Below are 23201 nucleotides of genomic sequence, written 5' to 3'. Positions count from 1 at the left end.
CCGCGGCAGCCATGGCCGCGCGCCCCCGCGCCCCGCGCGCGCCCGACGCCGGGTAAAGTCTTAGGTTCAGGGAACAAAGCCGACTGGGTAGGGCGCTTTCCGCCGCAGCGCTCGCGGGTTTGGGACTTCGCTCTCTGCGCCCCGACTCTCCTGCTGCTTGTGTCTCCTGGTCTCGCGCCCCGGGGCTCCCACTCCCCAGCTCTCGTCCACGCCCGCCGAGTCTTGGTCTCTTGAGTCGGTTTTACAGCCGCGGGGAAATTTAGGGATGACAATCAGGGCGCAAAAAAGTAGAACGGCACGGGCTGCGCGTCCAGGGATGCTGTTTGGTGCCTGTCCCGGGATGGCAGACAGTAGGTCACACGCAGTGATTCGCTCAATGAGAATTTATTGAGCGCTTGTACGTGCCAGCAGCCGGGACAGAAGGAAGCCACTTCGGGCCGCTCCCCATCGCAGTTACAGACTTGCGCGCCCACACTGGGGTTCGGGTCCAGGAGAGGCTTAGGGTCCCCACCCCGACTCGACTGCGCCTCCCTCCGGGCGCTTAGAGATTCCGCGTCCGCTGTGCAGCGGACCTGGGTCACCCTTGACCTCTAGGCGCGCACACAGGGTATCCGCAAGGCTGGCTTCAGTTACAGCACTTGAAATGGGTCTGGGAGTTAAGGGAAGGGGTCCGCTCGAAGGCTTCTTGTCCAAGGCCGGCTTGGGCCAGGGGGACGAGATCTGACCCCCACGACTCCTGGGGGGGTCGGCGCCCGCGGGAACCAAAGGTCACCTCCTCCACAGCGGGAGGTGGGGAGGTGGAGGGGAGCAAGCGGCCCTGGGGGCTTCGGCGACACTTCAAAGCCTGGGCGGCCGAGAGCGCTTCCTGGGAGGAGGGGGAAGAGGGGACGCGGGGGGGCTGGGCTGGGGCGCCCCCCTCCCGTGCTCTGCCCCCCGGCCGACTCTTCCGCCGGGCCCGCCTCCTTTTCACCAGCACCTGTTCAACCGGAACATCAAGGGGCCGGACCGCCGCCCCCCTCCGCGGCGCTTTAGTGCCTTTCATCCGGGAAGGGGGGCGAGTCCCCGCCCAGGAGGGGGGGACAAGGCGGGGGAGAACTTGTCCTTGACCTGGTCCGCGGCGTCAGGGATTTAGTCCCTTAATCCCAGCGAGGCGGGAGGTACGGGAGGTCTGGGAAGCCGCGATCTGGTCTCCAGCCCCCTCCCTCGCTCCGCTTGCTCCTGCGTGGACTCGGGCAATCCCGGAGGGCTGCCGGGAAGAAGAGGCTCTATGTGTACTCTGCGACTTTCCTGCCGGGGGAAAGGCCCCGATAACCAGCGGCTGCCCGCGGGTCGCGAGCCCTGGACGCCCTTTTTGGATCGACTTGTGAACTTTGCTCGTACGAAAAGTGAAACACCGGAGAACTGTCAGGAGTTTCTAATAAACCACCTGTAATAGCAAGAGAAAAATTGCAAGGAACACTCAGAAACGTCAACCCCGAGTGCATGCCAGGTTCAGCGTAAACGTTTGCTTTCCTTCGGGGTCCACCGCTATGAAGGAGGACGCATTTTCGGGGTTCGCAGAATGGGAGACACGATGGCTCCCTTGATCACTCCGTCCAGGGATGGGTGACCTGGGACACAGTCTGACAGCCGTGGTGTTGGATCTTCGCCGGGCTCGCTGTGTCCCAGAAGCCCATGGGGTGGGCCCGTGGCAACGCTTGCACTTTTAGCGGCTTAGAGACATTACTCTTTGATCTTTCCCACGTTTCTGGGGTGACGTTAACCCCCCCATATATACTTTTAATGTACTTAGTACAGGGGTCCACAGGGTCTCACTACACAAATCAGACTCGTAGTGATTCTGTTTACAGCCTCCCAAGCGCTGGGGATTACAGGCTCGAGCCACCACGCCCAGTCTCTATCGCTGTCTCAGCAGCCTGGTGGCAGGGCCCGCACCGCACGCCCGCGGATCGAACCTCCCCCCACTCGGAGTCGGCCTAAACTGGCGCTTTTAACCGCTGAGCTGTTTGGCGAGCCCTAACGCCCCGTATTATGGGTGGTGCAGGAGAGGTCCCCACGGATTAAGTGATTTAGTCCAAGCTTACACCCGGAAAACGACTATTTGAAGCTACTGTGTCCGCTACGCTCGGCCACCGCGCGTCGCCCCAGTGCCTGGGCGGGGCTGGAGCTGCGATCTCATCCACAAGGGTCCCCACCCATCTAGACGCCCACTGCCACGAGCTGGGGTGAATTCGCCCAGGGTGCCCAGGGCTAAGTTTGAGCACATTTATCATCCCCATCGCCCACCGTGTGTGCGGGTTCACAAAATACGGAGCAGGACACAGCCGGGCGTGGCGGCACACGCTCATAATCCAGGCACTCGGGAGGCTGATGCAGGAGGATTCCCTGTAGTTTAAGGCCAGTGTGAGCTCCGCAAAATGAGTTCAAAGTCAACCTGAACCACATAGCCAGACTGTCTCAAAACAAAACAAAAAGGGGGCAGGAACAGGTCCAACAAGTGGTCTAAGTCCATCGTGGCCTGGCCACGGATGCGGGGTGCAGCGCATATCTCGACAGTGCGACTTCACCTCTACCCGGTCCCTCGGGAAGTGGGGCGTGCACACCCTGCGGCGGAGACCCAACGAAAGCCCTCGCTGGAGCCGGGAGACGCGCGGTGGCGCTCGGCCCGCCTGGCCCTGCCCCACCCGCCCTTGCAGCGCGCTCCCGCACCCGCCGGCTCAGCGCGTCCCGCCGCAAAGGGACTAGGGCAGCGACAAGCAAACAGAAAATTATTTCCTCCCGTTCGGCCCGCCCCGCCCCGCCCCGCCCCGCCCCACCCGTCCCCGGAGCCAGAAGGGGATTATGGGGCCGCCGGGCGGGCGGAAGCGCGCGGTGTTGCTGCTCGGGCCCGACCGCGCTTGGCCGGGCTGTGCGCTGCGCGCCGTGTTGCGGGCCGAGGTTGCGCCTGCGGGCGGGACGGTCCCCAGCCGCTGCGCGCCTTTCCGCGAAGTCCCGCCAGTCGGTTCCCGGAATCGTGCGGGGGAGGCCGTGGGGCGCCGCGCTTTCGCTTCTACAAGCTAGCTCCGCGTTCGGTTTTGCCAGGTCCGGGGGACAGCGGGTGCGACCTCTGCCCTTGCCCGTTTGTCCCCGGGCTCCTTGCCGGCCCCGGGCGCGCGCTTTGGATTCCTATTCGGCGCTTTTGCGCGCCTTATTCTGCACCGCGCCCCAGCAGAGCTCCTGACCTTGGGGCGCTCGGAGGGGTTAAGCGCCTTCGCGAGATACCCCAGCCTGTGAGGCTTCGAGTGGGAGGGCCAGTGCGGTGCGCTTGGGAGGCTGAAGCAGGGGGATCTCTGAGGGTTCAAGGCCATCTTGAACTACATAGCAAGACCCTGTCTCAAGAAAACAATAAAAAGAAAGAAAATGAGGGTGGGGTGGGGTGCACCAGAATCGGGACTGATGGGTTCCAGTCCCGGCTCTGCCACTTACTGGCTGTGACGGCGACTTATTGGAACTCCCATTTTCCCCCGTGTGCCGACTTAGTGCCAGCTCAGGCGAAATAGGAGCAAGTTGCCCACCGAGTGCCCGGCACAGGGAAGGGTAATTTCCCCGGAAAGGTTACAGTGGGGATGGGCTCGCAGGGTGGGTGGACTGGTTCTTTCCACAGTCTGACGCTCTGGGCGAGAAGCAGGCAGCCTGATGCAAAGAGGAAATGGAGGGGACTCCCCCGCTGGCAATACGGGCGGTGGGGGTGGGGGGTGCGGTGCTGCTCTCGTGGGAGTTCTGGCTTTTCACAGATTTAACAGGAAGAGCGGCACGGAGTTTCAGCTCCTGCCTCTGTCCTTAGCTAGCAGCCTTGGTTTGCCAAACTGTAAAATGGGGGCGAAGGGAGCCCTTTCTCTTCTGCTTTGGCAACTACAGCCAGCCAGGTCTCAGAGGGAGCTTAGGGAGCTTTGAGCGGTGCACACCTGGATCCCAGCCAGCCCCTGAGAGGCTGAGGCAGGAGGGTCCCTGAGAGTGGGAGTGAAGAGTGAGTCTAAATCCAAGTGTGGAAGTGACCTGGACCTTGGGGTGGCTGGCCCTTTCTCAAGGGACATGGGGTGGGCAGGAGGGGAAGACGTTCATGAGGAGAGTGGCAGCGGGCTGTGGTGTGTTCACTGGCCACCCCTGTGATGAGGGGGATCCTTATGTATTGTAAAGGGGCACCAATAAAAACTTTAAAATTTAAAGAGAGAGTGGGAGCCAGTGGGGTGATGGCCACATAAGCAGCCTGCCTGGCAAGCAACAAGGGCCTGATCCCCAAAGAAAAGAAAAAGTGGGAGCCATCACCCTCAGCCCCTGTTCCAGCCTACCTGGAATCTTGTCCCAGCCCAGCCTCTGGCCCACTGTGTGACCTTGGGTAAACCCTCCTTTTGATAATTGGTGGGTGACATCTCAAAAATCCTTTGGAGTTGGCATGGTGTAGGTCTCAACTGCCCCAGGGAAGTTTCCCACTAAGGGTGACACATGTATTGTAAAGGGGGCACCAATAAAAACTCACATGACTCTTGCCAAGTCTTCTCTTTTCTGGCAGTTCTGCCTCAAGTCTACCCTTCAGCCCAAGCTGTGCCATTCAGTCTTTCTGAAAAGGCTCACCGGGATCCTCCTGCCTCAGCCTCCCGAGTGCTAGGATTCTAGGCATACCATCACACTGTTAATACAACGTTTTGCGGGCTGGGTGTCCAGCACAACATAGCCAGAGCCTTCTTAAAACAATGATAAAAAAAAAAAAAAAAAAAAACTTCAAGGCATCTGTGATGTTTTCTTCTCTTACCTACCCTGATGCTCTGGAAGGGGGGATGGACATGGAAGCATGGAGTGTTGGGACCATAGCAGAGATGGGGACATGGAGAATGAGGAGCCTGAGCCAGAACTGAAGAAGGGGTGCAGAGCCTGGGGGGCCCTGAGCATCCAGGAGGAGGGGCAACCTGCAGTGGGGTCAGCTCGCACCTTAGAAGGCCCAGAGGCCCCTGCCATGCCCTCTTCCTGCTTCAGCTGTTTTCTCTTCGGAACAGGATGTCAAGCTCTGGCAGGGGCTGGGGGGCTGGGGGGGACTGCAGCACCACGGAGGGGGCAGGCAGGGCACAGGTGGAGGAGGGTGTAGCCTAGGGCTCCTGGTCAGGTAAAAAGTGGGTCACCAAGAGCTGAAAGTTCAGGGTGCAAGGGGGAGATGTGGAGCTGGACCAGGGCTGCGCACATCAGGCCTGCAGGATTCAAACCTGGAGCCCTGGAGTACAGCTGGCCTTGCCCCACCTGCTCACCCCTGTTCCCTGCACTACGACCAGCCTCAGCTCCGGAGCTGGGCCTTGGAGGGACCTGCCCCTACCCCTGCTGGAGCCAGCTCCTGACCTCAGCCCATTGGCGCAGGCCCCCCACACCTCACTCTGGACACCTCAGGCACCTGCACTCCTCTCTGGCTCCACCCCACTGCTCTGAAGTGTGGCCACTGATCACCTGGATCCAGCTGTTGTACACAGTGTGTGGAGGTTTGCAACCTTCCTGCCTCAGCCTCCCAAGACCCTTGCGGTGACCAGTGTACAACACCATGTCTTGATATGTAGTCCAGAATAGCTTTTTTCTTTTTAATGTATTTGTTAGAGGGTCTCACTACGCAGCTTGGATTCCTAGTGCTCCTCCTATTTTCAACCTCCCCAGTGCTGGGATTACAGATGTGTACCACTACTCCCAGTCCAGTCAGTGGCTCAGCGTGCCCACTTACAGGGCTAGTGCGGCATGTGGTACTGGGGATCAAACCTGGGTCCCTGCACTTGCCCAGGCAGGTGCTTACTTCACTGAGCTATCTCACCAGCCTTTCAGAATGGGTTTGAACTCATGATGGCATGCAGGCTGGCCTAGAGCTCCTGGCAATTCTCCTGCCTCAGCCTCTTGAGTCTTGGGGTTGAGTTGTAGACCATCATACCTGGCTACTCTCAGTCTTCCTTAAGGTGTTTTCCTCCTCAGCCCACGTTATTTACATATTCACGTCTATTCACTGTTGCTCCTTCCCCTTGGATGTAGGTGGTGGAAGACAGGGATCTCTGTGAAGGCTGCTGTTGAGTTGGAGGGTCTGGGACGTCCTAGGTTCCTAGTAAATGTTAACAAGCCGTGCATGGACCTCTGTCATCCCAACACGTCAGAGGCTGAGGCAGGAAGATCTCTGTGAGATCGAGGCCAGGTTGGCTACATGAGCAAGTCCCTGTCTCAGATGAAGGAAGGAAGGAAGGAAGGAAGGAAGCTCGGCAGGTAGATGCTTTCGGGAAGGACTGCAGGAGGAGTTCTGAGCCCTGTGTTCACACTGTAGGCAGCCGAGGCGGGCGTGCAGTGCACACTGGGCAGGTCTGATGCCTCATGCACTGTCACAGTGGGGTGCCCCTCTGCAGCACTGCTGGTGGTACCAGGCCCAAGAGGCGTGGCCTCTTCCAGTGGGATCTGCCTCGTGGCCTGGCTCTGCCTGCCAGGGTCTCCTCTGTCTCCGTCTCTCTCTGTCTCTTTTCCTCTCACTTATTTTTTTCTTTTTTTAAAAAAAACATATATATATATATATAGAGAGAGAGAGAGAGAGAGAGAGAGTGTGTGCGTGTGTGTGGCCAGCTCAGCCCACCAGGGGGCGGGGCTGGCTGGCATGTGGTGCTGGGGGATTGAACCGCGGTCCCTGTGCTTTGCTTAGCTTGTTCCAAGTAGGCGCTTTAGACCACTGAGCCATCTCGCCAGCCCCTACTTTTTTCTTTTTAGAGACAGGGCCTCACTATGGAACCCAGGCTGGCCCCAGCTCACAGCAATCTTCCTGCTTCAGGAGCGACTGGGCAACTGAGCAATTTAGGGAGATCCTGTCTCAAAATAAAAATAAATATGGAGATATAGCTAAGTTCAATCCCCAGTAGCACCAAAATAATAAGCAAATAAAAGCGCGATCATTCCCAAGTACCACCCTGTAGATAACTGGCTGGCCCTGGTTGTCTGTGGCTCTGTGGCGGGCACACACTCGTCCTCCCAGCCCTAGGAGGGCTGAGGCAGCAGGATCTCAACTATAGCGAGAGACCTTGTCTCAAAACAAACAGAAAGTGAGCTGGGAAGCCGCTTGGCTGCAGTGTTCTGGAAACCCCGCCTGCCCGCCCGCCCGCCCGCCCGCGGCGGCCGCCGTGACTTCGGGGCAGGCGCCGGCTCCCCCAGCCTGCAGAGCTTTTCCAGTTGCGGGTGAACAGCGCCTGCTGGCTGAGAGGTAGCGCCAGAAACCTGGACGTGGGGACGCGGAGTGGAGCCCTGGATACGGACTTCAGCTCTGTCACCTGTCCCCTCAGCAGTGCCGTCACTACTTAAGTAGGGGAGGAACTCACTGGAAACTTCCCCAGGAATTCACACTTCAGAGCTGATCAAACCGAATGTGTAGACCTCATTTAGATCCCGGTGGGAACGGAAAGCCACACCAAAACAAAACAAAAACTATTTGGGGGACCAGTGGTAAATTTGAGTGCGAGGGGTGGGGTGTTCAGTGTTGCCAAGGAGTTACTGTTTATGTTGCCAGGTGTGATCCCGATACTGTTGCAAGAAATCACCCTGAGGGCTGGAGAGATGGCTCAGTGGTCTAAAGCACCTACTTGGAACAAGCTTGGCAAAACACAGCAACTGCAGTTTGATCCCCCAGCACCACATGTCAGCCAGCCCCGCTCACTGGTAGGCTGAGCTGGCTACACACACACAATAAATAAATGTAATAAACAAATAAATAAATTTAAAAAAAAAAGTGAGAGAGTGCTATTTAAAAAAAAAAAAAAAAAAAAAAAGAAATCACCCTGAGGGCTGGTGAGATGGCTCAGCAGAACAAGCGCTTCCCTGGCAAACGCAAGGGCCTGAGTTCAATCCCCGGTTCCGGAAAACAAAACAAAAAAGAAAGAAAGAAATCACCCTGAAGCGTTGTGAGGGAATGCATGTAAACTCTAAATCACGTAAACAGATCTTACCAAAAATGATAAACGTACTGAATGTTAATTATCAAGTCTAGGTGAGAAATACTTTATGGGTAGTCATTTTGCTATATGCTTCTTTTTTTATTTTTTTGGAAGCGTCTACAGGGTGTTCAGAGTCTCACTACTAGATTGGACTCCTAATGATCTGCCTATTTACAGCCTCCCAAGAGCGGGGATTACAAGCACACTACCACACCTAGTCTCAATTGCTGTCTCCGTGCACCCCAGGGGGGGGGGCAGGGCCAGTATGGCAGGCCCAGGAATCGAACTCTGGCCCCTGCACCTGCTTGCAGGTGCTTTAGGGCCAGGGAGATGGCTCAGTGGAATAAGTGCTTCCCTGGCAAGTGCAAGGGCCTGAGTTCAATCCCCGGTTCCACCAAAAAAATAAAATAAAATAAAATAAAATTCAGGGACTGGGGTGTTTGATCCCCAGCACCACATGCCACCCAGGCCCTGACCCTGGAGCGTGCTGAGCTGGCCACTGAGACTGGGCATGATGGCACACACCTGTAATCCCAGAACTGGGGAGGCTGAAAACAGGAGGCTCACTGTGAGTCTGAGCTGCATAATGTGACCCTGTACCAAGTATTTTTTTTTAATGCATAATAAGGGGCCAGGGAGATGGTTCAGTAGAATAAGTGCTTCCCTGGCAAGAGCAAGGGCCTGAGTTCAATCCCTGGTTCCACCAAAAAAAAAAAAAAAAAAAAAAAAATTTAAATGTGTAATGGAGCCTGGCATGGTGGTGCATAGCTATAATCCCAGCACTCTAGAATGCTGAGGCAGGAGGATCGTAAGTCCTAACCCAGTCTTGGACAATTTAGCAATTTAGCAGGACCCTGTCTCTAAAAAAATAAATAAAGAAAAGAAAAGAAAAGGGCCGGGGAGATGGCTCAGTGGAATGAGTGCTTCCCTGGCAAACACAGGGCCTAAGTTCAATCCTTGATTCCGCAAAGAAAAGAAAAATGTAAAAGGGCTGCAGATGTAGCTAAATGCAAAGGCCCTGGGTTCGATCCCCACTACCACAAAAACAAGACAAAATGAACTAGAACAACAACAACAAAATGGGACACATACCTGTAACTGTAGCTCTCAGGAGGCTGAGACAGGAAAACCTAGAACTCTAGGTCAGCCTGGGACACATAGGGAGTTTCCCGGCTAGTAGGACTGCATCCTGAGACCTTGTCTCCAAATCCAAAACTAAGCTGCGTGTGTGTGTGTGTGTGTGTGTGTGTCTGTGTGTGTCTCTGTGTGTGTGCACTTATACTCAGTTCAAGAGCAGCCTGCACTATATAGTGAGACCCTGTTTCAAAAACACCAAAGAGGGGGATGAAAAATCCAAGCCCAACAAAACCAGTGGAACCAAAATAAAATGAGACAAAACCAAACTCAGCAGGAAACAACCACCACAGGCCTGAGTGGCTGCAGGGTCAGGGTAGGAGGCAGGGAGCAGCCACCCCTGCCCAGCTTCTGCATGTAAAGCTGTCACACTGAGGTAGCCTTACAGCCTGAATGTAGAGAAATTGTCATCACAGGATCTTGGGGATGGGGCCCAGCTCAGTGACAGAGCCTTTGCCTAGCACATGCCAGGCCCTGGCTCTTGGATGGTGGCTCTGGAAAAACAACCCTGGATCCTGGGGCCACGACCTGCTGAGGCTCCCACCCAGAGGTCTGGGGGCGGCTGGACCTCACGGGGACATGCAGTTGGCCATCAGGCAGGCGCTGGGCTGGGCGCCCTGGGAGGTAGGAGTGTGGCGGTAAGCCCTGATGACTTGGGTCAGGGATGAGCTGGGTGCCTTTTGGATTTTCATTTGGTTTGGTTTTTTTGTTTTGCTGTTTTGAGACAAGGTCTTGTTATGTAGCTTGGCTGGCCTCGAACTTGCCAGGATCTTCCTGTCTCAGCCTAACTATGCTGGGATGACAGGTGTACACACCACTGTGTCCACAAAGACCCTGGTTTGGGGGCTGGAGAGATAGTTCAGTAGAATAAGCGCTTGCCTGGCAAGTGCAAAGGCCTGAGTTCAATCCCTGGTTTTTTAGCAAGAGGAAGAAGACAGGCTGGCAGCTGCTGCAAGAGGTCAAGAGGGTGGCAGGAGCCTGCTGGTTTCTGCGCCTGGCCGGCCAGGGAGCAAGAGGGAAGCCACAGCAGGCACAGGCAATGCGGGGGCGGGGAGGGCGCTGTCAGGCTGAGGTAGGGGCGCGGGGATGGGGCTGAGCCTCTGGCAAGGGCAGAATTGTTTTCTGGGCCCTGCTGAGCTCCATCCCTGAGCCACACAGGCCTGGAGGGGGCCTGTGACTGCCAGAGATTGCCAGAGACTGCCAAGGCAGGTGGCAGCCACCCCTGCCCGGCTTCTGCATGGTTTCTGCACCTGGCCGGCCAGGGAGCAAGAGGAAAGCCACAGCGGGCGCACACACACGCACGCACGCATGCACACACGCACGCACGCACACACTCACGCACGCACACACTCACGCACTCATGTAGCTTAGTTTTGGATTTGTGAGACAAGGTCTCAGGATGCAGTCCTACTAGCCGGGAAACTCCCTATGTGTCCCAGGCTGACCTAGAGTTCTAGGTTTTCCTGTCTCAGCCTCCTGAGAGCTACAGTTACAGGTATGTGTCCCATTTTGTTGTTGTTGTTCTAGTTTGTTTTGTCTTGTTTTTGTGGTAGTGGGGATCGAACCCAGGGCCTTTGCATTTAGCTGCATCCGTAGCATGCCCACCTAGGCATGGTGGGACACACCTGTCATTCCAACACTTGTCTTCATCAGCACCAACTTAGAGGCCTGGTTCTGCCATACCCTAGCACTGATACCCAGGCACATCCCTCCCCCCCCTCCCTCTCCCTTGCCCTTCCCCCTCCCCCTTGGGGTTCCTCAAGGACCACCTGGCTATCCCCAGGAATGGGCATGGCCGGCCTGGAACACTCTTCACAGCTTTTTCTTTCTTTCTTTCTTTTTTTTTTTAATGTTTTTCTTAAAATTTTATTTATTTATGTATATGTGTGTGGCCAGCTCAGCCCACCAGGGGGCGGGGCTGGCTGGCATGTGGTGCTGGGGATTGAACCCGGTCCTTGTGCTTTGCTAAGCTTGTTTTAAGTAGGTGCTTTAGACCACTGAGCCGTCTCACCAGCCCCTGCAAGCTAATAATTATAATAAAGCATTATGAAGCAGTTCCACTCTGTGTTGTTGGTAGGGGTCACTGGGGGTCAAACTCAGGACCTCACGCTTGCCGGGTGGGTACTATGCCACTGAGCTAAATCCCAGCCCCTACTGGTTTCTGTTGTGCCAGGGATTGAACTCAGGACCTTTTGTTTGCCAGGCAGGTACTTAACCCCATTCTGTTTTTTGTTTTTATTTATTTATTTTTTGTGGTATCAGGGATTGAACTCAGGACCTTGTGCTTGCCAGGCAAGCACTTATTCCACTGAGCTATCACCCTAGCCCCCATTCTGTTTTCTTGAGAGAGATTTTTTTCTAGTGGTTCACGCTGGTAAAAAAAAAAAAAAAAAAAAAAATTTAGGGGATTACTACAGATTAAACCAGGGCCTTCTCACTGAGCTGTATCCGAGCCCTTTTAGAATTTTGAGACAGGGTCTTGCTAAATTGTCCATGCTGGACTGGAACTTGGGATCTTCTTGCCTCCCCTTCCGAGGGTGCTAGAATTACAGGTGTGCATCACCATGCCCGACTCAGCAATTGTACTCTTCGTGTTGTTGGTATTTTTGAGAAAGTCTCACCATATAGTCTAGGCTGGCCTTAAACTCATTATTGTATGTGGCTGAGTCTGGCCTCAAACTCACGGCAATCCTCCAGCCTCAGCCTCTGAAGTTCTAGGATTACAAGCATGCACCTCCACGCCTGGTAGCAATTCTACTCATTTTTTTTTTTTTTTTTTGAGGAACCGGGGATGGAACTCAGGCCCTTGCGCTTGCCAGGGAAGGGCTTATTCTACTGAGCTATCTCTCCAGTCCCCTCTACTCTTAACTCTGTACATAAAAGAAATTAGAACGCGTGTCCTTACAAAGTTGTATGCCAATATTCCTGAAGGGTTAGTTGTAACAAATATTGAGCACACCTGTAGTTGCAGCGCTCTGGGAGGCTGAGACAAGAGGATCACAAGTTCTAGCCTAGTCTGGACAATATAACAATTTGGTAAGACCCTGTCTCAATATTAAAAAAAAAAAAAAGCTGGGCATGGTAGCCCGCCCCCCCCCGCAAAAAAAAAAGTTTTAAAAATGAAATAGGCTTGGGGCTGGGGAGATAGTCGGGCAGTGTAGGCGCCTAGCTGGCAAGCACAAGGTCCTGGGGTAGATCCCTGGTACCACATGCTGCACCAGCCCCAGAACCTTCAGGTCCGGAAACCAGGCATGGTGGCATACGCCTACAATCCCAGCACAGGGGAGGCTGAGACAAGAGGATCATTGCAAGTCTGAGGTGCATAGTGAGACCCTGTACCAAATACATACATACATACATACATAATAAATACATACATAAAATTAAAACAAAATAGGTTGGGCATGGTGACACAGGTTTGTATCTCTAGCACTCAGGGGGCTGAGGTAGGACAATTGCTACGAGTTCCAGCCCAGCCCGGGCTACAAAGTGAGTCCAGGACCATCCTGAACTGCATAGGGAGACCTCTGTCTCCAAAAGACAAAGAAAGCGGGGAGGGCTGGGGATATAGTGGGGGCCAGGGAGCTAGTGGGGGGCAGAGAGATACCTCAGCAGCATAAGCACCTGCCTCACAAGCACAGGGTCCCAAGTTTGATCCCTAGTACCTCAATAAAGAAAGAAAGAAAAAGAACTGAAAAGAGACTGAATAAACAACAGGCAGCACATCCACGCAACAGGGTAAATCGGCAATAAAAAGGCCTTGACTGGGCCTGGGCCTGTGGAGATGGCTCAGTAGAATAAGCGCTTCCCCAGGAAGCACAGGGTCTGAGTTCAATCCCTGGTTCTGCAGGTGCTGACTTCTCTTTCTTTTGGTCTTCTTGAAAGAGGGTCTCACTATGCAGTTCAGGCTGCCTTGAGCTCACTTTGTAGCCCAGGGTGGTTTCAAACTTGCCACCATCCTCTTTGCGCAGTCTCTCAAGTGCTGGGATTACAGGCATGCGCCACCATTCCTGGCCTTAAAAAAACTGAACAAACTAATCCATGCCAGAGTACAGATCAATTTCACAAATGTTAAAGCTCTTGTGAAATGAGTCAGACAGAGCACGGCTTATTGAAGGATCCAGTGGGTAGGAACAGGGAGGTGCTCTGAGACAGAAGGTGGACTGAACGCCAGGGGTGCGAATGGAGCCAGGGAGCTTCTGCATGGTGACAGACAAGGATGAAGACCTCCACAAAACATGCTCTAAAACCGGATTATCAGAATGGTTGGACATCTCTGTAAATGCACTTAAATTAGAAACTGGGTTAACTATGGTACATACTTCATTTTATTTTATTTTATTTTATTTATTTATTTTTAAATTTTATTTGTTTATTTATTTATTTATTTTAGTGTGTGTGTGGCCAGCTCAGCCCACCAGGGGGTGGGGCTGGCTGGCATGTGGTGCTGGGGAATTGAACCGCAGTCCTTGTGCTTTGCTTAGATTAGCTTGTTCTAAGTAGGTGCTTTAGACCACTGAGCCATCTCACCAGCCCCTATTTTATTTTTTTTATAGACTTAATTCATTTTATTTTTGCGTAAAAACCCTTTATGTTGTAGCTACTGCTGGAGCGTGAGTCCTCTGGACACAGACTCTGGTGTGGGTTTTCACGAGATGGTCGGTGAATTCCTGATTGGGAGAGTTGGTGAGCACAGTCTCTTTCCAGAGGTCAGGGGTCAGACAGCTGGAGGTCTTGGAGATGGCATCAAAGGTGGCCTTAGCAAAGTTGCCCAAAGTAGCAGTGCAGCCCCTAGCAGAGGTGTGCCAGTCATCAATACCAGCCAGCAGCAGCTTGGGCACAGGGCTGAGACAGTGCCAGTGTCTCTGGGGGCAGGGATCAGACGCACCAACACAGAGCCACAGCGGCTGTCACCTTGCAAGGAACAGTGTGGGGCTTGCCGATCTTGTTTCCCCAGTAGCCTCTCCTCACCGGGACAATGGAGAGCTTGGCCAGGTTAATGGCCCCACGAATGGCAGTGGCTACTTCCTTGGAACACTTTACACCCAGGCCAACATGACCGTTGTAGTCCCCAGTGGCGACAAATGCCTTGAACCTGGTCCACTGGCCAGCACGAGTTTGCTTCTGCACAGGCATGATCTTCAGAACTTCATCCTTGAGGGATGTGCCCGGGAAGAAGTCAATAATCTCGGACTCCTTGATGAGTAAGGAAAAAAGGTAAATTTCCTCCAGGGACTTGATCTTCATGTCTTTGACCAGGTGGCCCAGCTTGGTGACAGGAATCCACTCTTTGTCCTCGGCCTCGCCCCGGCCCCGGCCTCTGCCGCGCCTGCGACCTGGAACCCCACTGCGGAAGCCTCCGCGAAAGCCTCCGCGGCCTCCCATGCCTGGGCCCCCCGGGACCTCCGGCCCCTCCCGCTGCACCAGCGTCATCCGCCATTTGGTGTTTCCCAGAAAAAGAAGCCACACTTCATTTAAAGATGTATATATTTTTATTTATTGATATTTGGTAGAGGGTCTCACTATGCAGCTTGGACTGCTAATGATCCTCCTGTTTTCAGCCTCCCCACCTCTGGGATTACAGGCATGTGCCACCATGTCCAGGCTCAGTGGCCGGCTCAGCACACCAAGGCGGGGCTTGCATGGCATGTGGTGCCAGGGATGGAACCCTGGTCCCTGCTCTTGCCTAGGTAGGTGCTTAGTCCACTGCGCTATCTTGATGGCCCCCATACTTTATTTTGAAAAACCACATTTTATTTATGTATTTAGGCCAGAGTCTACAGGGTCTCAGTACACAGATCGGGCTTGTAGTGCTTCTCCTGTTTGCAGCCTCCTAAGCACTGGGATTACAGGCTGTGCCAGCGCCACGCCCAGTCTCAATGGAAGTCTCAGCGGGTCCTGGGGGCGGGGCCTGCGCGGCACTCCCAGGATCGAACCCAGCTGCTGCATTATGCCTAAGTAGCCGCTTTAGTTCATTGAGCTATCTGGCCAGCCCTAAAAACCACATTTTAGGGGCTGGTGAGATGGCTCAGTGGTCTAAAGCACCTACTTAGAACAAGCTAAGCTAAGCAAAGCACAGGGACCGTGGTTCAATCCCCAGCACCACATGCCAGCCCGTCCGCCCCCTGGTGGGCTGAGCTGGCCACACACACACACACATTTAAAAAAAAACAAAAAACACATTTTAATAAACTATGGGGCTGGGCATGGTGGCACACACCTGTAGTACCAGTACTAGGGAGGCTGAGGCAGGAGACTCACCATGAGATTCAGGCCAGCTGGGGTTATGGGGTTACATAGCAAGTTCAAAGCCAGCCTAATAACACTGCCATTCTTTCCTTCCTTCCTTCCTTCCTTCTTTCCTTTCCTTTCCTTTCCTTTCCTTTCCTTTCCTTTCCTTTCCTTTCCTTTCTTTTGCGGAACCGGGCATTGAACTCAGGCCCTTGTGCTTGCCAGGGAAGCGCTTATTCCACTGAGCCATCTCCCCGGCTCCACCTTGTTTCAAAAACAAACCCACTCACAAAAACCAGTATCTAAACCAGCACTGATGGGACAATACATCCCAGTATTATAGGAGGCTGAAGCAGGAGGATCTCAAATTCGAACCCACCCTAAGCAATTCATTAGCATTCAGCAAGAATAAAAATTTTAAAAATCTGAGTATGTAGCTCTGTGCAAAGGCCCTGGGTTCGACCCCCAGAGTTGTGCATGTGCGGGCACACACACACACACACACACACAATCGCTCATAGGCTGGTGAAGAGATTAGATGTCCGTAGTTCTCTAGCCAGAGTCCTTCAGGAAGAAGCAAAACAGCCGCTTCTTGCCTGGACCGCGGGCTCCAGGTCCCAGGCCTTTTCCTGTCCCTTATTTTAGAGGCGGCGGAGGGGACCAAGCCCACTGTCCCTGCCTTCCTCATGGTTAAGGAGGCGGCGCTCAGTTTGGGCTGAGGAAGGGTCGTGCGCCCCCTACCGCAGGCGGCGGGAATCGCAGCGGCGGCTAGTCCACCTAGGGAAGGGTGACAGCGCCTGTTTCACCCTCCTGACGCTGTCACAGGGAAGCCACAGCTGTTCTTCCTTGCTGAGGGGGATACTGAGACTCCCCGTGTCTAGGAAACCTGTACGACTGTCCCGTGGCTCTCTGTAAAAGGCGCCTCGATGCCCCCAGTCACCAGGGCTGAGAGCTGTATCCTCCACCCCTGATGCTGGTCGTGAAGAGGAGCGCAGGCTCAGGGGAGCACTGCCTGCAGCACCGACCTGCCCTGCGGTCCCTAGACTCGCACTTCAGGCTGCAGAGGCGGAGGCCCTGGGTCTGGGTGTTGTGTAATCTCCCATTTGTTCCTGGAGCAGCTTCTTAGCGTTCTCTCCTTGTGTCAACGTGGACTAGGTGTGAGGGATGCAAATACAGTCAGGACTTCGCTCACCTGTCACCGTAGCCCTGGGGAGGCCGAGGCAGGAGGATTGCTGAGCGTTCAAGGCCAGCCTGAGCTGCATAGCAAGACCCGGTATGAAAAAACCAACTCATGCACATTATGTACACACACACGAAGAAAAAAGATTCTTTGCAGCCCCCATTCCAGGTCTTGGTGCACCAAGGCTGAGCGCAGATGGTGCAGATAGGTCCTCGTCACCTGCTACACAAGCAACAGACACCTGGCACCGCTGCAGCAGCACTGTCCCTGCCCCTGAAGCTGCATCCAGACCTGTCTGACTTCTTTCACAAGAGCTTTAACATTTGTGAAATTGATCTGTGTTCTGTCATGGATTAGTCTGTTCCTTTTAAAACCCAGCTGGAAGCCCTCTTGTGCCCTGGCCCCAGAGCAGCGTATTTCTCTCTGTCCCTGAATGTCTTTCTCTGCTGCAGTTGAGAAGTCAGATTCCAGCAGCCTGATTTATTTATTTCTTTATGTAAATTTGGATTGAACCCAGGGCTTTCCATTGAACTACCTGCCTCTCTTTTTATTTTTGGACACAAAATCTCCCTAAATTGCTGAGGTTGGGCTTGTCCTTGGGATCCTTCTGCCTCAGCCTTCCCAGCTGCTGGAATCATGGCTTCCACCATTGTGCCCTGCTACAACCTCATCTTTATGGAGTAAGACAAATCCCAGGGACACCTTCATCACTCACTGTCACTTATTTCTTTTCTTTTTGAGACAGAGTCTCACTATGTAGTCCAGTCTTGCCTCAAACTCCATGATTCTCAGGCCTCAGCCTCCCAAGGGTTGGGATTACAGCATGGGCCACCACGCCCAGCCTCTGTCACCCATTTCTTCATTCACAAATATCGCTTGCTAAGTCTGCGCTAATGGGAGAGACCAACACTAGAAAAGACAGTCTGTCGCATAATGCTAGGAATGACACCGACTCACAGAACAGCAAGTCACGCAAGGCGGGACGGGATGGCGCGGGTCTGCAATCCCGGCACTCAGGAGGCTGAGACAACAGGATGACTTCCAGTTTGAGGCCAGCCTGGGCTACCACAGTGAGTTCAAGGTCAGCCTGAACTGCATAGCGAGATCCTGTCTAAAACAACAACAACAAAAAACCCAATAAGCCACAGAGGAACTAAAGGCCAAGGAGCTGACAGCAGAGTGGCATTGTGGTGGGAATTCTCTTCTTTGCTTTTCTCTCTGGGAGTTCAGTGTCAGGGCCCACGTGTGTCCCTTCCTCTGGCTTTCTCAACCCCTTTGGGAAGCTCAGGGCTCGCAGGGCACAGCCATGCCATGGCTGTCCCGGGGGCTCGAGAGTTGTTGGGACTCTGGTAAGCCCAGGATCTTCACACTGCACTACACCCGACGCCCCCTCATTTTTTATTTTGCGACGGGTGACTCGCTAAGCTGCTAAATTGCCCAGGCTGGGCTTGGACCTGCGGTCCTCCGGCCTCAGCCTCGGAAGCTCCGGGTGACAGGCGCCACCACGCGGGGCTGGGCTCTCTTCCTCCTCCCGGCGCACGTGGTGCGAGCCTCGCTGTGCTGACTCACGCGTCTCCGAGCGCCTGGAGACAGATGAGGAACGTTCCCATTTTACAGATGCGGCAGCTACGGGCGCTGCGGAGAAACACCAGCTGTTCGGCCACCAGCAGATGCTGAGAGGCCATCCGGCCACGTGCGGCGGCGCCTCGGGCCGCTGCGGTGCCTCCCGCACCCGCCCCTCGCCTCCCCCGCACCGCCGCCGCACCGGGTCCACGTGTGTGTGTCTGTGTGCCGAATGGGGCCGGGGGCGGGGCCGGGGCGGGGCCTTGGACGTCACGCGCGCACCGCCCAATCAGCGGCGGGCTCACGGCGGCGGCGCTGGTATTGGGGCAGCGAGGGGGCAGTTCTCTATAACGCGGTCTCGGGAGCCAGCGGGGAAGAAAGGAGGCGAGCGGGCGGAAGGCGCCCTCCCCGCCGCCTGGGCCCCGGCACCGGGTGCCGGGCCGAGGTCCTTCCCGCCTCCCGCGGTCGCCGGCCGCTTTGTTGGCCCCGCCCCGGGCGCTCCGGGCCGTTCCAGAGGGGGCGCCGGACCGCGGCGCGCAGGGAAGGCGGCGGCAGGAAGCGCGCTGGCAGCGAGGGGACCCAGGAGTCCGGCCGGTGCCGCGTGACGAGGTCCGGGAGGGGACGGGGGCCGGGGGCGCCCGCAAGCCGAGGCCTCCCCGTCGAGGGGGGCGATGTTCCCCTCTCCTGAGGGCTCTGCGTGCAGCCGGGGCAACGCGCAGCTGGGCCCCGGGCCTCCGCTCTGGGCACCACTATGGAGACTCTGTGCCCCACTCCGCGCCTGGCGGTGCCGTCGTCCCCGCGGGGGTCGCCATGCGCCCCCTCGCCCCGGAAACCTCGCCGGGGGACTCAGTTCTCCTCGCCACTGTGCCTGCGCGCCCTGGCCTTCTGCGCCCTCGCCAAGCCGCGCGCACCCTCCAGGGGCCTGGGTCCCTGCACCTCCCCGTTCCCGGACGGCCTGAGGCAGCCCGCGCGGCCCCGCGCCCCGAGCCCTGCTGCCCACGAAGATGCGGGCTCAGCCCCGCGCCCCGGCGACGCGCAGGAGGAAGATGACGGAGGACCCCGCGCACCTCCGGGCCGCTGCCCCGAGCTTCTGTGTCCCCAAGAGGCACCGCCCGCGCCGGCTCCGGGCCTCCAGTTCCAGCCTTGTCCCGCCGGCAGCCCACCGCCACCTGCAGGTCTCGCGCCGTCGTCGCCGGAGCAAGACGGACGCCCCCCGCCCGAGGCACCCGCCACAGACCCCGAGGCACCATCCGCAGACCCCTCGCTGGCCGCGCCGGTCGACCTCCGCCAGGAACACTTCGACCGTCTGATCCGCCGCTCCAAACTCTGGTGCTACGCGAAGGGCTTCGCTTTGGACACGCCGAGCCTGCGCCGCGGTCCCGAGCGGCCACCCACAAAGACCCCGGGCAAGGGCGCCACCAAGAAGCGCCGCCGGCAAGCGTCCGCCCCGCGTCCGCCGCCCCCGGCCCGCGCGCCGCCACGCCGGCCCGCGCCCGTGCTGCCCGAAGCCGGCTCCTTCAGCCTGCTCAGCTGCTTCCCCTGTACGCCTGCCCTGGTGGTGGGTGACGATGGAGACCTGCGGCCGGCCGCCTCGCTGCGCCTGCAAGGCGACGCCCGGCCGCCGCCCGCCCACCCCGTGTGGCGGTGGCAGGTAGGGGGCCCTGCGGTCCCCGAGCCCCCCGGTTGCAAGTTTTGGGGGGTCAACCTGGAAGAACTCTAAACGTGGGACACCGCTGCTGCTGCAGAGGACAGCTGGGGTTTCCGGGCTCGAGGACAGAGCCTGGCTTCTCGCTTCTGCTTGTTCTCGACGCTTTCTGCTCCGCGGGCTTGGGGACTCGAGTGACCGAGCTCAGAACAGCCCAGACCCAAGTGATCTCTGTTCTGCTCATTTCGGCAGGGGAGCCGAGGGCTGCAGTCGGGGACAGCCGAGTGACACGAATTCCTGCCCCACCCTGGTGCTATGGGGTATAGTTAAGAAGGCCACTGTTCCCACACCCCAGAAGGAACTAGAGAGACCTTGGTGACGGACAAACCGCTTGTTTCTGCGTCCCGGGGCGAGCCTGGGCTTTGGGGGCTACAGAGGGGCCGGGATGGTGATTGGCAGCACCCTGGGGGGCCCCACCCCCACCGCTCAACCTTTAACCCTTGGCTGCCCGCAAGCCTTAGAGCCTGCACCCCTGAGCCCTTCTGGGGAAGGGGCCAGGTCACCCCCTCTTGCTCCCCCCTTGGCCCCTCTGAGTTCAGGCGACTTAACGATTGGTGAGAGCTTCAGTCTCAGCCACTGGTCTTCCTTTTTTGCCCAGTTTGGAGTCTTTGCCCCCCAGTTTTTCATTTGCTTTCAGTTCATAGGTCTGATGGATTGAAGAGAAACCCTCACCTTGGCAGCCACCCCTCCCGCAGTTCACAGTTAAAAGAGGGACAGGACCTGGGGACCCCGTGGTCTCCTCTTCTGTAGACTTTGCCTGGGGACAGGGCAGAAGACTGTCCCAGGCAAAGTAATGGAAGGTGGAAGAAATCAATAAAATCAGACCAAACGAGTCGCCTCTCGAGGTCCTCTGGCCCGATTAAGGAGGGGATAGAGTTGAGGGCAGGCCTGAGTCCTTTCTCTGGTCACCCAGATTTGATCCCCTTATGAGTTGTGACAAACCAGCCTGTCCTTTGCAGAGGGGTCACAAAAAGGGCTCACGTGGAGTTTGAAGCGGCAGGGTTCGGTGTGGGCGAGACCAGGCCGACACCCTCGGTGAGCGCTTGGGTTGTCAGGGCCTGATCGATCCGAGAGGCGGCGGGGCCTGGGGATTAGGCTCGGGGTCAGAGGTCCCTTTTTCAGGCCAGGCCAGCTTGGCTGGGCCACGCCTGGTGTGATGGTGATGACTGCCTAGGTGCGCACCTCAGCTGGGGTGGGGTGGCCAGGTGCCCACCTTGGAGGGACCTGCGGCCTTTTGCTCTGCACTGCACTAGTGAGTCACTCCCGCTTCCCCTGAGAGGGGACCAGGGAGGGTCAGTTCCCGCGTCTGACCCTGGGGAAGGGCTTGTCTCCTTTTCTGTGAAAATGCTTTATAAAAATGTTATTGTTTGCATAGAGCAGATTCTTGAAAAACTGTTTTGCACCACAAAAAGTTGTGTTTGTTTTTGAAACTGCTTTCTGTTTTTTCTTGACCCAGGGGGAGGGGCGGGGATGGGGGACACTGCTCTCTTAACATCTGGCCTTTATGAACCCTGCTGACCTCCCCTCCCCCTCCAGCTGTGCGGAGGGGAGGGGCTGCTGGGGTGGGTGAGGCGCCCATTCTGCTAAGCCTTAGGCTTCCCCACTTATTTTCCCCCCCAAGAGCTGAGAAAGCGGGGAGAGGCAGAGTCCAGGCAGGGCACAGGAAGAAAATCTGCTCAGAAGAGGGGTCCCGACTCTGGGGAGAAACTGAGAAAGGCAGACCTGTTTTTTAAAACAATGTTGTCAGTGGAATCCAGGTTGGCTTTGGTCTCCCAAGCCCTGGGGAAGTCGGGTGCAAGGCTCCCCAGCCAGGGAAAGGGTTAACCTGCAACCTGGAGGGGCTGCGGTGAGTTGAAAGCTACACCTTTTGGTCAGACCTAGAGCCCCCTCCTTGGGGACTGGTTTCTTCGGAGCTGGTCAGGGCTGGGCCATCCAGGGCACTTCCTGGTCTTCCAGCTCTGGAGCTGAGCTGCTGTCCTGGGGCTGTAATCAATCACACCAGCATTTTTTTTTTTTTTTTTTTTTGAGGGTCAGTTAGGGTTAGGTTGAGACAGGTCTCCTCGTGTAGTCCAGGCTGGCCTTGAACTCACAAGGGCCGCTAACTCACAGCAGTCGTCCTGCCTCAGCCTCCCAAGCGCTGTGATCATAGGCAGCCAGTGTGGCGCCCCCGCATGCCACTATGGGAACTTTCTGAAACTTTGACCCTGAGCCCCACCTGGCCCTCAGGGCAAAAACTGGACTGGTTTCTTTGTTTCTTTTTGTTTCATTCGTGTTGCTGGGGATCCAGCCCCTGGCCTTGTGGCAAGGTGAGAACTCTCCCCCGACAGTTCCCAAAGGAGAGACCTGTGGGACCCTCTGGGGGAGCGGCTGGGGGAGGGGACAGCGTTGTTCCAGTCTGGAGCCGGAGCTGGGCCACAGGGCCCCCAGAACCCACAGCTGCTCCCTGCTGGCTTTCCTCCCCTCCAGGGCACTGAGTCCCTCCCATCACCTCCTTGCCTTTCCCTAGGGTCCTTCCAGGGCCTCTGCTCTCACCCCTCCCCCTCAGGCTCTCCGTGGCCCAAAGACACTTGCAGGCCTGGTCAGTTCCCTGTGCACCCAGCCGACCACTGCCTCCGGGCAGCCTGAAGGCCTTGGTGTCCTCAGCCTCCTGTCCCTTAGCCTGACTTCTGGTCCTGAAGCTGCTCTTGCCAGGGTCACCTTGACAGCCCTACTCATGGCTCAGTGGCCTTGGCCCTGGTCCTGCTCCTGCCCTGGCTTCTCCAGGTCCATGACCACTGGACGTTCACAAGGTTCCCTGGTTCTCTGTCACCAAAGGGCCCTGATTATCTCTTTAGTCCTCAGGAGGCTTTGTATAGTGAGGGAGGCAAGCAGGATGAGGTGGCATATGCTTGTCATCCCAGCCCTGGAGGGGGATCTCTGAGAGTTGGAGACCAGCGTGGGGTATATAGCAAGACCCTTTGTGAATCAGTCAAATGAGGAAGCCCCTGCCTTTGGCTTGTTCCTCCTCCTTCCTGCCCTCTGGCCCTTCCTGAACTGCCTCCTCCCATGACTCACACCCTCCCTGTTGTGGACCAAGCTCCTGGGGCCCATCCCAGGGACAGCCCTGGCCTCCTCCCCATCACCTTCCCAAGACTCAGCGCCCTAATTCCCAGCAGGGTCCCCTGGCTTGAGCAGCAGCCATCCTCTCCGGAAGCTTTGCTTCGTCCTGCCCCCCTGTCCATCCTCACCCAGGCTGGCCCACTGCCCTACCCAGCCCGGGCCGACATGGCCACCAGCCTGCTCCTGGGGGCTCGCTCCACTTGGCCCCTGATCAGGTTCTGGCTTACACAGTGGGTCCCCAGTGTACCATGTCCAACTGCTGGACCTGACTTTGCGGGCATCATGGTCTAATGCACAGTGCAGTATGTCCCGGCCACCCAGCCCTCTC

At 56.4% G+C, this 23201-nt stretch overlaps 2 protein-coding genes across 3 annotated transcripts in view; one reads left to right on the top strand and one right to left on the bottom strand.

Moving 5' to 3' along the window:
• Positions 1-18324, bottom strand: part of Mllt6 (MLLT6, PHD finger containing) — a 39009-nt gene extending 20685 nt beyond the window's left edge. For both annotated transcript variants that reach the window (XM_023717915.1, XM_023717916.1), the window contains exon 1: positions 18308-18324. The gene's annotated coding sequence lies outside the window, so the exon portion shown is untranslated. The remainder of the gene's footprint in view (positions 1-18307) is intronic.
• A 110-nt stretch (positions 18325-18434) lies between these two features.
• Positions 18435-21172, top strand: Epop (elongin BC and polycomb repressive complex 2 associated protein). The gene has a single exon (XM_004633871.2). It carries the CDS (start codon positions 18821-18823, stop codon positions 19787-19789), a length of 969 nt encoding a protein of 322 aa, XP_004633928.1. The 5' UTR covers positions 18435-18820; the 3' UTR covers positions 19790-21172.
• Positions 21173-23201: the final 2029 nt, after the last annotated feature.

Source organism: Octodon degus, unplaced genomic scaffold (assembly GCF_000260255.1).
Source record: "Octodon degus isolate 3935 unplaced genomic scaffold, OctDeg1.0 scaffold00056, whole genome shotgun sequence".
NCBI classification, from domain to species: Eukaryota; Metazoa; Chordata; class Mammalia; order Rodentia; family Octodontidae; genus Octodon; species Octodon degus.
This window is presented reverse-complemented; position numbering and strand designations above follow the sequence as displayed.